Source organism: Nymphalis io, chromosome 16 (genome assembly GCF_905147045.1).
Source record: "Nymphalis io chromosome 16, ilAglIoxx1.1, whole genome shotgun sequence".
Taxonomy (NCBI): Eukaryota; Metazoa; Arthropoda; class Insecta; order Lepidoptera; family Nymphalidae; genus Nymphalis; species Nymphalis io.
This window is the reverse complement of record NC_065903.1, coordinates 4,996,061-5,011,470: the sequence shown is the minus strand read 5'-3', so window position 1 is coordinate 5,011,470 and position 15,410 is coordinate 4,996,061. Positions and strand designations below refer to the sequence as shown.

Here is a 15,410-nt window from a genome sequence, read left to right as displayed (position 1 = left end):
TTTGAACATAAATTTCTGTTATCGATTTAACGTGCCGTTGTTTACCTTAGAAACTGTTGAATCAATAAAAAACTTGAAAAGAGCAGCTAAACCCAGTACGAATACATCAAAATAATGCGATTATAAGTGCGATTTTGTCTATTTCTTAATTATTATCCGCAATTAATTAAAACTTTTTGTTTTGTGTTTTTAATTGAATATTTTCGTATTCTATATTGTGATCTTGGCGATCTTCTTTCTCATTGATGAATTTTTTTAACAAACTTAACTTTTCACTATTTCTTTTAGTGTTGTCTAAATCACTAAAACTGTATTTAGAATTTTGCTCACTCATGTCATCTGTCCACATTTTTTTACTACCATATTTATCGTTTATAAATTTTTGAGATAGTGTAAGTCTTTTTGATGGGGACAATTTTGGAGACTTTTTTGGTTCAACTTTAATATCAGCACCTATTTGTGCTAACGATGTGAATTCTGGTACTACATTATCACATGTAGATAAGTCTTGACTAGATCTTTTACTTCTCCAATACGACTGACTTAACGAGTTTCGTTGTTTGATATTATTTTCCAAAGTTTTTTCGCTTCTTGTAGGAGGACTTGGAGATCGGCTATCTTCACTAGACTGCGACACATATTGTCTTACTTGTGGTCTGTATTTTTGACGTATTTTTCTTTTTTGAGTATAAAAAGGATCTTTTTCGCTTTGCTTTTTATATTGTGCTACAGGCTTATTTGCACCCCATTTGGGCCGACTTTCAATGTCTTTTTTATATCTTTCTTCGGATCTTAAGCGACGATCTTTTTTAGTATTACGGTGGAAATCTTGCGGTGCATTTTCGTCTATTTTAGAATAATTCTTATCAACGTATCTAATGACATCATCCTTTTCTATTCTTTCGCATACTGGCGTTGACATTTCAATATTAGTTTGAGTATAAGCGTCTTTGGTCCTGTGTGTGCGATATTTGCTAGGCGTAAGCACTTTTTCCAATTCCTCTAACTCGTGCAAATTATTGACAGAATTTAATGACATACTATACAAACTTTTATTTTGCGGCAGTAAAACCGCAAGTTGTATATTATTTGACTGGTTATTGATTATTTCAGCTGCGTTTGTTATTCCAATTGGCACAATATTAAATTTATTATCTGTTAAGTTAAGGGGTGGCACATTATGGATAAATAAATTTAAGTTACTGGCTGGTATAGATCGAGGTGAGTTGAAAGCTGTCGTCTGTTGGGAGTTATTTTCTTTATTCTCAGATGTCTGTAAATTGTAAGTTCTATTTGTTTTGGTGGGGCTACAAGTTTTGGTAGGGCTAGGTTGTTCCGTTTCGTAATTTTCAGTTAAATTTGATTCCTTTGAATCGAGAGGTTCAATAGAATTTGTAATATGACGGTGACAGTTAAACTTTTTCTCTTTATCTTGTTTTGCTTTTTTCTCTGCATCTTCTAATGCCTTTTTTAAAGCTTCTAATTTACGATGTTCAAAGAGTTGTTTTTCTTTTATTTTTCTTTTTTCATCTTCCAATCGTAAGCGATCTTCTTCTCGTTGTTTCTGTATCCTCAGTTCTTCTATACGCTCCTCTCTAAGTTTTCTTTCTCGTTCTTCTTGACGAAGTTTTTCTCGCTCTTCTAATTGGTTTAATATTGCAGACTGTAGTTCTAAAGCTTTAACACGTTTAGTTTCCCTTTGAGCTTTAATTTCTGGTTCTATCGGGACATTTTGTCCTCTTAAAAAGGTCCTAAGAAAAAATTAATAAAAAAATAATAAAGCTATTTATTTATCTTAATACTTTAAATATGTATTATATACGGACCTGCCTTCGTCACTACCATTATATGACGATCGTTCATAATCCAATCCCGAATTCGTGGAACTTCTTTGGTCGACGACTAACACTTCAGATGTGCTATCTATCATATTAAGCCCACGCTCCACCCACGATGGTGTTCCTTTCTTTTGGTTTTGCATCTAAAGGAAATTTATTTAGTCTTAAAAAAAATAAAAGTAATATATTTACATCACATCAAACCTTCAATCAAAATAATATATTTAGTTTTAAAACGTTTAATTATTATTGTTCGCTGTTAAGTGAAGTGAATCAACATTCAATATTGACATTGAGAGTTAACAATAATAATAATAATCAATACAAATTTCTTCAAAAATTACCTGAGGTAATCTCGCAGTGGGGGCAGTGGGCTCCCAGAGCCGACCTGTGGCGACTCCCCTGTCTCCCCATCGCGGACGACCCTCGTCTAAACCGGACGTGCTTCGCGCAGATAGAGCACCGTCTGTCATACCTGACCGCCCGCTTGAAGGTTGCTTTCTAATAAAAACAATTTTATTTGTAAACTCATGTTTACTTAAAAGCTAAAAATAACGTGACATGTCTCAATTAATAGTACTCAATTGCTCGTTTTTCTGTCTATTTAAACTGGATAGGATACATTTTTATAAAGAACAATTCTTTTACATTTTTTCAGAAAAACCTTGATAGTAAATAATATAAACTCTTCTATATAAATGTGAATCGTTTTATTAAATAAAATATATTATTCGTTAATAGTAGAATGATTTCAGTCCTTCTTTTATATTGTGGACTGCCACGTCTGTTCGTTCACAAGCAACACAATAAATTCCGAAAAATATCAGAACAAAAGTTCAGGTCGTAATTGTTACAGTGCAATGACCGGTTATAAGGTCTAATCACTACGACCGTCTAAGGCGTGTTTTCGGTATTTCTATTGGCTAACAAGAGTTGGTCCCAATTCTAAATTTAAATTGAGGTCGCGTTCCTAGAAAAATTGCTTATTAAATGTTAAGTTCTAACGAAAATGAAACAATACATTTAAAAATCGAGCTGAGAAAACTAGTAAATAAATGTGTGCGTACTTAAAAGATAGAACACTAAGAAATTTCACTATAAATTTATTTACCTCTTTTCTTTTCCTTCTTGATGCCATGCTACGACAGGGTTATTGGATATGCCATGAAATGTTCCACAATGATTTCTGATGTTCATATGGTTGATAGTTTCACTACCGTAGCCCGAAGTATCTCCTTCCCCATCTTCATCATAGAACGCGAATCTTTTTGCACTTGAAACGTTCCTATTTAAAATCTCCTTTTGTCTTCTATTCTCATCTAACGATTTTTTCAATTCGATGTTATTTATAGGCGGTAGACTTGGACTCCTTTGGCGTTGAATTGGTTCTTGATATTCGTATGAAGAATGTTTATGAAGTTCAAGAGAACTGGCAAACTGATTTCGTACTTGCAAACGATTTGTATACCGTTCCCCTGATCCCCAGGGAAGATAAAGATGTGACATCTCTTCTGTTAAGGATTTATAATTAATATTTAAATCTGTCTCTTAAATCATGCTTCCGAATAAGAAACGTTTTATGTCAAATGTTGCTTCCAAATGAATCGGATTTTTTTAGCTAAAGAAAAATATTCAAGATTTCCCCTTTACTTAGTTACCATAAGGGCTCTAAGTTTTGTCGATAAAGCATGTAAGTAGAACAACGGAAGGAATGCATGCCAACAGTTTACGTACTTATGGAAATGTAGTCGGTTGTCATAAATACATTCCTAATGTGATATCTATATTATATCATGCAACTGATCTTTTGATATTTGTTCAAATTAAATTCATACCAATTGAATTTGTTTATTTTTAATGACTTTAATTCACAAGTTTTAATAACACAAAAACGTAACATTATATTTAATTTGCTTACAGTGTTATTGTGCGTAAGTAGGTATATAAAAATAAACAAGAAAAGTTATGTGATCATAATTATGTCTTAATCGAAAACACGACAATTTCTGTTCTTAAGTTTCCAATTTATATATTATAATATTTAGAAATTTTTTGTATGTAAATGGCAAATTTCACAAAATGAAAAACTCTACTACTCCAAATCTCAAGTAAAAATAAATTAAATAATTAACAGAATATTTAAGATCAACTAGATTGTGGTAGGTATATTTTGTTAGATGCTTTTCGCTACGCTTTCATGCGCAATAAATTCACGAGCGAAATTGTTTTGTTATATTATTTTAACGCTACGTCAACCTTTATGTAATGGAAATAGATACTAAATTGTAAAGTAATACCTAAATCTGTATAATATTAGATTAGAGCGAACGTATATTTTATTCTTATTCTTACATAGTCCCTAAGTGTATGTAGCTGTACTACTCTACTAATATTACGTAAATTTAGTAGTTTGCCATAAATTAAATGGGCCACCTGATGATAAGTAGTCACCGCCCATGGACATTCCACCACGCTGCTCCATTGCAGATTGGTGCATCACATGCAAATTTCTTCACGACGTTTTCTTTCACCGCTGAGCACGAGACGAATGATAATCCCAATATAAGTCCATGAAAATTAAGTGGTTAAGTCTAGTTTGAACACACAATATTTAGTTAAGGTAGTTTTAGTAAGAAAATATTTTTTAAGTCATATTAAGATTGAATGAATTATGTACATGCTTTGAAAGTGTTATAATTCATTGTATTGGTCAATTTCTTTTGGCATTTTTTTAGTTTAGGTTACAAATTATATAACTAAATGGTGTTTCAATTTTATACAAATCAACAACATTTGTTTAAGTTTTATTTGTGTCGTACATTTATTACTAAATCGTAATAAAGTTTCTCCCTATTAACTCTTTCGTTCCAGTCATAGTAAAAATTCCGGAAGCAACCAATTGTCTTCGAATAAGTAACAGGAAATGACACAATAGTAATTTTAAAACTTTTCGAACTTTTATTGTGTGATTTTATTTATCATTAACGTGACATCAAATATTTTACTGTGAAATAGATAATTATGACTAGCAAAATTGAAAGAAAAGCTTTATACTTGAGTTAATAAAGATTTAAATTCAACATAATTTTATGCATTGCTTTCTAACTGTATTTTATAAAGAATCGATGCGTGATCGTATAGATATATATCAGAAATTTGAAATCCAGATCAAGACAGCTATTAAAATAGCTGTTCGTTTTCTAAATTACAGACAACATGTTGCTTAGTTGGTAACTATAATGCTTACTTATTTCTCAGTAGATTGTGGCACATTAATTTTATTTGTGTCCCCGGCCGGGTACTGTGTGTGACCGAGGTGCTATGTGTCAAAGTACTTATTATATATATTTATATAAATTGTTAAATAATAAGGTACTTACTTATATTCTATTTACAATTTTATTATAATTTTAAAAGGTCGTAGGTAGTAAGTAACCATATAATAAGTAAATAAAATTCATTTAAGCTAATCTGATTTATGATTGAATATAGGTATATAGGTACATACCAACTGAATATTGTTAACTACTCTTGTCATTATTTTTACAACACAATCATGATTATAGCCATCAAGTTGACGTTTACGACGACAGTTGTTAATTTAATGACTGCTACTTTTAGACAAAAACGCCACCTCGAATTATTGCAAAACAATGTGAACTGCCGGCTAGCGAACGCGTGCAGTAAGAGCAACGTGCTCGGGGTGCGTATAATAAAATCACGCGGTACGCACCTCTTTCCTGTGCCCACTGCTGCTTCTTTTGCTGTACTAGAGACACGGGCTTGCCCACTGACAGCATCGCACTATAATATACATTACACTTTCTAATACCCCGTATTGCACACGCGTTGCGTTTCCTCCCAACCGCAGCACAGTTACGGTGCACCGGCTAATGAGTGCTCCGGAGTGCTCTTTAAAAGCAGACGCCCGCGCATAGGTGTATGCGCGTTGCGGTTCGCTTCACTCGTGCACTCATTGTTTGCGATTTCTGATCTACTGAATACCAGACAATATTACACTAACAATGTTTTTTATATGAATGGCATTATGTTGCGTTCGTTGTAATAAAACTGACCGCACTACCAGCCTCTGAGCCTCCCCTATCCACAGTCACGATGTCTAGACATTTTCAGGCGTTAATATTACAGTGGTTGACACGCAATGTGGAAACTTCAGACGAAAGCCTCGGAAAAGCCCCGGTCGATAATATCGTCATAGTAACGTTGTTTTACGTGTAAGCAAGGAAATGTGGCTTTTTATTATTTGCATTTAGGCCACCAAAGTGGAACCCACAATTAATAATGTTAGGATTATTAATTTTACTTCTACCAACCTCCATTGTATATTTTTATAAATAAGCTGTATAGTTATAATTACGTATAATATACAACATAAATTAAATAAATGATTAGTTTTTTTTCTACGTATTTTGTTTCGAGCAAAATTAGTGTCAAATTAAAAAATAGTCACAACCATAACTCGTCTATAAAGTTCTAAGTACGTACATACTATACACCCATTAAATAATAGCGCTTCTATTTTATTGATGACTCGGAAATTTTCCTATACAACCAAATATATACTTCCGTATCCTGTACTTAAAGGATTATTTGTACCTTTTTTTTTGTGGACTATGCAATATAAAATTGTACTCGAAACTTTAATTTGACTTGCATTTTTTTATTTACATTCATGGCCATTTTTTTTAAAGCTGGAATAGCTAATTACGCGTTTCGACCAGGGGAACAGTGGGGGGGTTACGTGGGGCTCGCCGGTGTCCAAGGTGCAGTGCGCCCCGATCATCTGAATACTCACTAAAAAAACCAGCGGTACCCTTTCAGTCTCAACGAGGAGCGCCACGGGATCGCTTGCGCATGCTACCGCGACGCAATTCACATTCATGACCATAGTTGACATCAATTAAAAATTTAATCGATTATAGTAGTCTCATATTTTTCTTTCAGTTTTGTAAGGAAATCGGAAAGCTGGTTTTTTGAATGCAGCAGTGTATTTATTTCTTGGGTATAGTACTAGTGGTTTTTAAAATAAATACGTATTCTCATTGAACAGAAATGTCATTGTAATAACTCGAATCTTGTGAACATTTGTCTTAAACTCGCAATTTATTGATCGACATCGAAAGAGTAATTGTCGATATAATAGGTGTTTATGAAAAAAAGGGATAGTAAATATTTTGAAATGAAAACAAAAAGTACGAGTAATTCCTTATAATTATCAAATCCATAAGACTAAGCTTAAAACGCGTATCTAGTTCTAATATCTTCCAGTTTTTTTGAAACTTCCGCAGGTGTACGTTCTAGGTCTCCCGCTATTGCTTTCTGCTTCGCTGGATCTAATGAGTTGAATTGCTCGCACATATCTCCGTCGATCACATTCTAAAAAACAAGCCGGGAATTATAATCTTGCGTGTTTTTTAAGATCACTTGGTAACACGCGCGAGTACAATCAGTAGTTATCTAGGCGAGTTACGTAACATCCGCTAGATGAAACTAGTGTAGTTAGATAACAAGATATAAATATTAACGATTTATTCAAAGAAAGTTGTTCGTTCCTAACACTACGGCGCGCCCGCACTTGCGACGGCCGACTCTCGGGAACGCCGCGGGCGCCGCGCCGCGCGCGCGTCCAGCACGGAGCGCACGCGGGCGGCGCGCGCGCGGCTCACTCTACCAACGTCGTAACACAAATGTTCTACTAGAACACCTGTTGACTACACTTTGGATTACGGTTTTAAGGACCGCGACAATTCATCTAAAGTATTGATAAAAAATTTTATTCAATCTGAACGACGAAAATTCTGAGCCACATAAAATAGCTTGTTAGAAAGAATCTTTTTAAAACTTTACTAACCTTAACTGGGTAATAATAACTTCTATAAGACAAATGGTCACGACCACATAGAGGTGAGTTTTCACTTCTCATATGCATTTCTAAATGTTGGAAGAAGTCATGGTCTTCCCTTGAAGTGAACGGCAGAAATACACCTAGCGACCCACTGACAGTAGCATAAAGAAGCGCTTCGGAACCACCAGGAATTAAAGTTGCACGCTGAAGAGACGTAACAGTTTCGCCTACGTGGAAATTGACTACAATATCTCCTTTTTGAGAAGCACCATTAAGTAAACCTACGAAAAAAAACGACATTTAGTACAGAAAGCAGATAAAATAGTAACATTTCATTAAATCTAGTGGTTTAATTCAGATAAAGAATAAGTTAATCATTGATTTTCATTAGTCTAGCATGTGTGATTTTTATTCATTTCATCATTTTACTATCAAATATTCTTAAATATACTTTTTAAATATTGTAATACTGACCCCTATCCCATAATGCTTTATTTCCTGTAGGATCTTCATCTACATCGTCCGTGATTGATTGAGGCAATCGCATAACAGCTATATTACCGAACTTATCAGACATGGCCACTGTGTCATAGTCTAGGATGCAGGTATTAGTTATCCACCTGGGATTTGTATCATCTGCAAATATTATAAGTTGATTCTCTCTCTTTTTGTACTTGACGCAGAATATGGACTCTTGCACATCTGATACATATATTCTTTGCCTGACAGTCTTAATATCGGCAATGAGATTTGGAATGTGTCGGTTTTCGCATTTGCGCAATAATTTTCTTCGGCCGATGTCGTACAGTCTCAACATGCGACCCACACCAGCTAACAGTTTGCCATTGAATGCCGCCAATGCACCAGGGTATTCATCAATCGGAGTCTTGTGAACAAGTTCTAATTTACCAGTGTTGTATACCTAAAAATAAGGATTTATTACTATAATTGTTATTTACCTTATTGAATTAAACAATTACTTTTGTGTTCTAATTTAAAACATACCTTGTACACGTGCAAACTCCCCTCCGTGCAGGAGCGTGGTGAGAGCAAGAGGTCTTTGGCGACGCCCACTACGAGATGCAGCGCGGCGTGCTCGGCATGCACGGCCCAGCGTAACGCGCACAGCGACACGGCGGCTTCGTTCTGCTCCAGAGGCAGTTTCAACACAGTACTCGGTTGTGCGCCACTCACGCTCATATCAACTACGCGAATTTGTGATGCCCACATACCTGAGGATATATTAACCATTCGTAAAAAAGAACTTGTTAAATCAACCGAATACTGTTAGCCATTAAAATTTATATAAATTTGTTTCCACTGCTTGAATCAAATAGTTAATTTTGTAACTATCTGGGATTAATGCATGGGTTTAATCTAGCCACATTCGATTAGAGTCAGAATGTTTGTTAACATGTTCTCCTCTTGCCCAGAGAATATGGCTAATGTAGTGAACAAAAAATAATTACTAACCTGCTCCAGCTTTAGGGGACGAAAAAACATTTTCAGGTAAGACATCCGAGAGAAAGGCATCAGCCATTTCATTTGCTAGTTGTTGCTCTTCCGGCCCACCACCAGCGGCAGCTTCGCGCATTTCTTGAGCCATTTGAACTCTAATAAAAAAAAGGGATTTAATAATACCAACTTGAAAATGAACATTGCATTTTAAAGTATTAAACTTTAGTCAGTACTGCAGGAGTATCAACAGGTAATTCAGGTACAAGTGTGAAGTTTGTCATCATTTGAATAGATTATTAATATCGAGGATAAAAAATTAATGTTTATTTACCTTCGCTGCTTCTTCATTTCTTCAGTGTAAGAATTGTGATCAGTTTCCAAAATTATGATTTGATTATTGTCAGAATTGATGATAAACTTTCTCGGCGTATATTCTAATGGTTGGTAAGTCTGATTGAATACTGCACCCAATTTTTCTAAAGCCAAAATTCTCAAAGTGTTTGAAGAGATTGCTACAATACCCTCAGTACATTGTTCTGAAATTGAATTATAAGGGTTAGTTACATCAATTTAAATTAAACCATTGACATAGATGTAATATTTTAAAGTTGTCCACAGCATGGTTTTGCCACCTTCAAGGCTTAAACAGCTCCAGTTTGGCTATGGAATATGCAGAGAGCCGCACTCCCTTTTAAGAGCGCGGTTTATTTTACGACGTTGCGGGTTTTCACTATATAGAACACAGCTACACTCCGCCTAAACAAAGAACGACCCGAAGGACATACTTTGATAATACGTCGACATTAAACAGTCTTTATTATATTGATTGAAAGTTTCATATAGTAACATTCTAGTTTTAATATTCTTATTTTATAATATGACACTTACCAGAACTGAAACCTGCAGCATATTCTAGGCATTCATATGATAGTGGTGTGAGATGGAAACGATTTTGATATTGGTACCCCAGCCATGTTCTAGACGACACAGCTAGTACTGCTTCAGCCGATTGTACTCTGACTTTGAATAATTTCACAGGACGTGATCCAAGGTATCTTAAAAAACAAAAAATGTTTATAACACGAAATAAAGTTTCTTATACATTATATTTAAGCTGTTATATCTCAGATCTGGTTAATAAATCGTCACAGTCTTTCAGATGAAACACGGAGCGAAAAGTTTTGACATCATCGATAAATATAAAAATGGTTACAAAATATGACAAAGTATGACTTTATATGAAATGTATTAGTGTTTACCTTGTTCTAGTGTCTGCCAAATCACCACTCACTGAATCTAAAGTTGTTCTCAATAATACTCCATTACTTAGGCCTATATTCAAATGCAATGCCGACTTCACACCAGATTCAAATGGTTGATCAACAATACACAATGATTCTGGACTGGCTGGCAAAGCTTGCATTGAGCGAGGAGCTAAGCAATCCTAAAAATTATTTTTGATATTAAAATGCAGTTTTTAAAATATTTATGAATTTCTAATTAAAAAATAAATCAGAAATTTGTGAATAACGCATTTTGGTTTTTTTTAATCACATAATTCAGGGGTGTCCTTGTATCATCATTTTATTGAATAAAATATTAAAATGTATAACATATTTTATTTGTACTTACAGCTGGATCTAATGATATTATTCTGACAGTGTTATCAATAAGTCCCACAGCTAAGAACCAAGCTCTTTGTTCTCCAGTTGCCACAGATCCCAGTGCCATGCAAGAAACATCACATGACAATTTTTTTCTTTCTGTGTATTCATTCAATTGCCCTGTCTGAAAACAATACTTGGTTATACTAAAGAACAAAATATTATATAAAATTAGAATGTTTTTTAATTATGTTTGTCCATGGCATGGTTTTGCCACCTTCATAGTCTAAGCGACTCCAGTTTGGCTATGGAATATGCCAAGTGCGTTACTCAACCACAATGTGGAGAAGTAAAACATGATCTGCGACGTTGTGGGCTTATCACTGCATGTATACAGCTACGCACCACTCTTACGAGACACAGCCCAAAAAGCCACGTCTCGCAAACACGTCGGGAATTTTTCAATTAATTCTATTATTATACTTACAGGATCCATTTCAAAGTAGACTAATTCTCCTCCAGTTAATGCAATAACAACTTGTCTCTGATTCACAGCACATTTGACAATAGACTTTTTTCCAGGGGCTTTCCATTCATTGACTCGTTTGTCTGCTCGTATGTGTCTTATACCATCTGGGTAAACTTGCACCAAAGCATCACTACCTAGTGCATGACAGCTGAGTGTCGGTGTAGTTCCCAAAAAACCAGAGTCTGTCACTTCTTCAACAGTTTCACCAATAGAGAGCACAAGTGTAGCATTTACGAATGATACTATGATGTATGAATCAAACTCATCTGCAACCAAAGAGAAAATACTAATAGAATTTTGATCATAAGGTCCAATGGTTGTTAATAACGCATTATCTTCTTATGATGACAGCCTCCAGTGAAGTGAATGGAGTATTGATGCCTACCTGTGCATCACGAGTACTTCAAATTGTTCATCCCGCGTTAGCAGATTCTGAAAAGAAAAACCACTGGTGTTTATGTATAACAAACAACCATGGTTTTTTTAGTAACTTGTTGATAAAGAGGAGCGTTCATAAGTGGTTAGTTTGTAGCGTCACAGTATATCAGTAACACGGACCAAAAAATATAATCATTAAGCTCCCTTCTCGCTCGGGGTTATGAAGTCTGCACATACCCTGTGTGCCATTATATTGATAACTTATAATAATGAAACATACTTCTTACTGTTTAATGAAAACTAGTCTTGAATGTATCTACTTGTGTATAATTAGTATCTATTCATTGAAACTTACCATCTTTATGGCGGCGTACAGTCCACACTGCATTAGGGGATCCTGGCAGTTCTGATACTGCCATTTCAGCTACTTCTAAGCCATGTCTCAAAGCCCTAAGCGACGATCGAGGTCCCCTGCCACAAGCCAAATAAACTTGTGGTGTGTCTTCACCTGTCAAATCAGCTACATGGCAAGCTAAAAGAAAAAAAAAAAATATATTGATTGTTAACAATTGCCTCATTAATGATTTCATTTATTGAATGTTTAAAAGTTATAATATGTTACCTAAAATCGGGGAAAGTGAATCCAGCTCATCAACAAGGACTAAATTCCTCAGAGGTCGCGGAGCAAAGAAAAATGTATCACCCTCTTCAAGTGGCATGGCTGAGCTGAATTCTGGTTCATCATCTTCATCACCCAAGTGGGCAATTTGGTATAAATAGCTATATAAAAAAAATTATTTTTCAGTATTATTGATATATACACATTTATGAATTGTAAAAATTCCATTGAAGTAGTATGATTTTTAATAATTGTCTTTGATGAAGTATGGTACCTTTTTTTTATTTAGTGTGTTCATCTCATATCAGTGTGTACTCACTCTATAGAAAGTGAAAACCTTGGTTCAGAGATGTCTTCTGTAGCATGTGGATCAGTAGTGTAAATGAATAAATTTCAAACACACAAGGCTTACATGCATATTTAAAAATTCAGTTGATTTTATGATAAAAAAACTAATAATTCAGTTATAAAATTGATTTAATCCTACTACATATGTTGTAAAATACTTACTGGTTACCAAATTCACAGGCCACAAATAGAAACCCAGTCTTCAGAACACACATTGCTGTAGCTACAGGGACAGTATCAAAATATTTCAGCTTTATCTCAGTTACCATGTCTTCATCAGTCTCAATGGTTATTTTGAATATGTCTCCCTGTTCCGTTTGTGCCAAGAAAAAGAACATGGATTTTGTTTTGTGTGTAGCTGAACATACAAAAATCATTCCTCTCTCAGGGTCGTCCAAATCATTACGACGTCTTGGAATGGGGCATCTTATGTCATGCTGATCACCTAAATTCTTATATGTCAAATAGTTTTCCGAGCAGATAAGTACTCCTGATGGACCATCATTACCACCTGGTACTGTTATAAGAAAATTAGCATGTTCTTCTAATGGTTCAGAATATTTTCTTACAACATGATTCAGCCCCAAATCTAATTCGTAGAATGTTAAAGTTTGTTGTGTTTTTTGAGCTGCTTCACCTGTACAAATATTTAAAATTATTTATCTTATCATGCGACAATATGATTTATTTAACATTAAAAATACTTCATTTAAACGGAGGTTTTAGCGTCACTGCCAATCGGAAACACGGACCTCAAAATAATCATTTTATATTTTAATCAGACTTGAAAATACAAATATTAAGCTTACCTGAAGGATCTGAATCTGCTTCTTCATAATCAATTTCTAGGCAGGCAAACATAGGATTCTCAAATCCAACATCAACTCCAACCATGTGATAAACTAATGTATTTGATTTGTGAGCTTCTAAAGGAGAAGAAATTGTTAATCTTGCTTCAGCATCTCTATTGAGAATATAAACCAGCTTCTGCTTTTCAATAGCACCTACAACATATATTTATTTATAAAAACCATAGCTAGAAGAATCATAGAAAACCAGTAAGTAGTATTAATATGAGTATTTTACCAATCATTACAGCTCTGCCTTTGGGATCTATAGCCAGATACTGTCCTGGTACTATTCTTCTACACCCAGACTTTCCAAAAGTTTCCTGATGCACTTTTTCAAGTATATTCTTAGCTGGAATATATTCTAATATAACGATTCGACCAGAGTCTGACCCCACAACTATGTAATCTGTAATTGTAAGATGTAGCTATAGTAATTTCATTAACACTTTACTTGGTTCGTGGATATTAAGATTTTATTCATCGAAGTATATAAAAATGTACCATTACAAGATACATCCCAGTTGCTATAATAGCAGCCAAGAGCGACGTGATGGATACAGTCTATGCATCTAGTTATACCACACTTCTTTACAAAAAAAAGAGCACGGAGCAAGACAATGCAACATTATTTTCACCTATAAGCACGTGGGGTTTTATTAAAACTGTTTTAATATTATAATTTACGCATTAGGTACGTATTAAAGTCACGTGTTATTAACGGTAAATTTACCTTTCGTGCCACCGGTTAAACGAAACGCCATCATCGATCGGACAACGCCGAATATTTCTACTTTCATGAGCGTGTGAACTTTTCCAGTATTGGGGTCTGGTCTTAGTAGTTCCAGAGTTTTCCCACGTGAAATTATAATTTCCTGCTGCTTGGTGCCAGAAAAATTACCATGCACGGCATGCGTGATGGCTGTGGAGCCTTGCAGCGTAAGGTTATACAAATACATGTTAATTCAGTCTTATCCGCCCTGAAACAAATTTAAATCTAATTATAGCTACACACATGAGCACGCCGATTTTTTTCCATGTAGAATTAAGATATTGTAAGGCTCTTAACTAACGAAAACAGAATAAGTTTGTGCTTCCGAATGGGTGAGCTTAGATGTTATTGCACTTAAAAAACGACCACGATAGATATAAAACCTTCCGTGGAGATACCTCGTGCAAATATACATTTCAAAGTGACACGCTCAAAAATTTACATTTAGTTAAAACTTACTTGAAAAGAATAAGTATCCGATGGCCGCAATGCGGCTGGATATAGTATTAAAGCGCCGGCCCAAACAGCATGTGACGGCAAAATGGCCGACGCCGGTTGATGAGACGCTACTGAACGCATGTCAACTTACGAATGGAAGAAGAGCGCCAACCACAATGACCAATCAAAATAGAGCAAATTTTAACATGGCGCCTTCTTTTATAGTAATAGGGTTGCTATATAAAGAAATCATAGACAATTTTAGGTTTATCAAATAGTCGGTTATTTGTCACTAGATGGTGTTGCTACTCTAAATTTACCTTCAACTACTTCACAATAGATGGCATTAACAACCTTGCTAGAAGTGCCATCTTATAACCTTTTTGGAACTAAAAAAAGTTCATTTTTACCCTGAAGATGGCAATTAATTCTTTATTTTAGAGAAATAATTTTAGTGATTCTTACATAGTTATGGTAAAATTAAGATTTATGAAATCTTAAAAATAGCTATTGTACAAATCACTGTGGAATGATGGCAAGGATGTAATTTCCAGTTGAATATAAATTTTGATATTTTTGATTATCTGGGTGAATAAATGTGTAGGAATAATAAACCAGCCAGCCCTCTTATCACGAGTGGCGGCAATAAAACGGGATATTAGAATATACAGCTTCTAGAAATTATTTTGCTATTACTATGTTACATATTACA

General features: G+C 34.7%; 2 protein-coding genes across 3 annotated transcripts; both read right to left on the bottom strand.

The window, feature by feature from the left end:
- Positions 1-37: 37 nt before the first annotated feature.
- On the bottom strand, positions 38-5,780 carry LOC126774385 (histone-lysine N-methyltransferase, H3 lysine-79 specific). Its single transcript, XM_050495889.1, has 5 exons — positions 5,572-5,780; positions 2,950-3,349; positions 2,183-2,339; positions 1,827-1,981; positions 38-1,751 (listed from the first exon to the last, which is right to left on the bottom strand). The coding sequence occupies exons 1-5, from the start codon at positions 5,636-5,638 to the stop codon at positions 167-169; spliced, it is 2,364 nt and encodes a 787-aa protein (XP_050351846.1). The 5' UTR covers positions 5,639-5,780; the 3' UTR covers positions 38-166.
- A 1,272-nt stretch (positions 5,781-7,052) lies between these two features.
- On the bottom strand, positions 7,053-14,876 carry LOC126774380 (splicing factor 3B subunit 3). 2 transcript variants are annotated; one of them, XM_050495876.1, is made up of 17 exons: positions 14,720-14,876; positions 14,222-14,468; positions 13,727-13,897; positions 13,450-13,644; positions 12,803-13,277; positions 12,296-12,453; positions 12,029-12,205; positions 11,254-11,561; positions 10,795-10,950; positions 10,422-10,606; positions 10,051-10,217; positions 9,494-9,698; positions 9,178-9,317; positions 8,710-8,936; positions 8,179-8,626; positions 7,711-7,985; positions 7,053-7,235 (listed from the first exon to the last, which is right to left on the bottom strand). In XM_050495876.1, exons 2-17 carry the CDS (start codon positions 14,445-14,447, stop codon positions 7,095-7,097), a joined length of 3,654 nt encoding a protein of 1,217 aa, XP_050351833.1. In that variant the 5' UTR covers positions 14,448-14,468; positions 14,720-14,876; the 3' UTR covers positions 7,053-7,094. The 2 variants fall into 2 exon arrangements, with proteins under 2 accessions (XP_050351833.1, XP_050351834.1); XM_050495877.1 differs by lacking the exons at positions 7,053-7,235; positions 7,711-7,985; positions 8,179-8,626; ... (4 more) ...; positions 10,422-10,606; positions 10,795-10,950 and adding an exon at positions 11,681-11,727 and having other exon boundaries at positions 11,279-11,561.
- Positions 14,877-15,410: the final 534 nt, after the last annotated feature.

Excerpts from the sequence above, each read along its gene's own strand:
- LOC126774385 (XM_050495889.1), bottom strand. The coding sequence starts at position 5,638 with ATGCTGTCAGTGGGCAAGCCCGTGTCTCTAGTACAGCAAAAGAAGCAG. Across the intron at positions 2,340-2,949 it reads CAAGAAGGAAAAGAAAAGAG|AAAGCAACCTTCAAGCGGGC; the intron begins GTAAATAAATTT and ends TGTTTTTATTAG. Across the intron at positions 1,752-1,826 it reads AATGGTAGTGACGAAGGCAG|GACCTTTTTAAGAGGACAAA; the intron begins GTCCGTATATAA and ends ATTTTTTCTTAG.
- LOC126774380 (XM_050495876.1), bottom strand. The coding sequence starts at position 14,447 with ATGTATTTGTATAACCTTACGCTGCAAGGCTCCACAGCCATCACGCAT. Across the intron at positions 13,898-14,221 it reads TTTAACCGGTGGCACGAAAG|ATTACATAGTTGTGGGGTCA; the intron begins GTAAATTTACCG and ends TTACAATTACAG. Across the intron at positions 7,986-8,178 it reads TAAAGCATTATGGGATAGGG|GTTTACTTAATGGTGCTTCT; the intron begins GTCAGTATTACA and ends TTTTTTTCGTAG.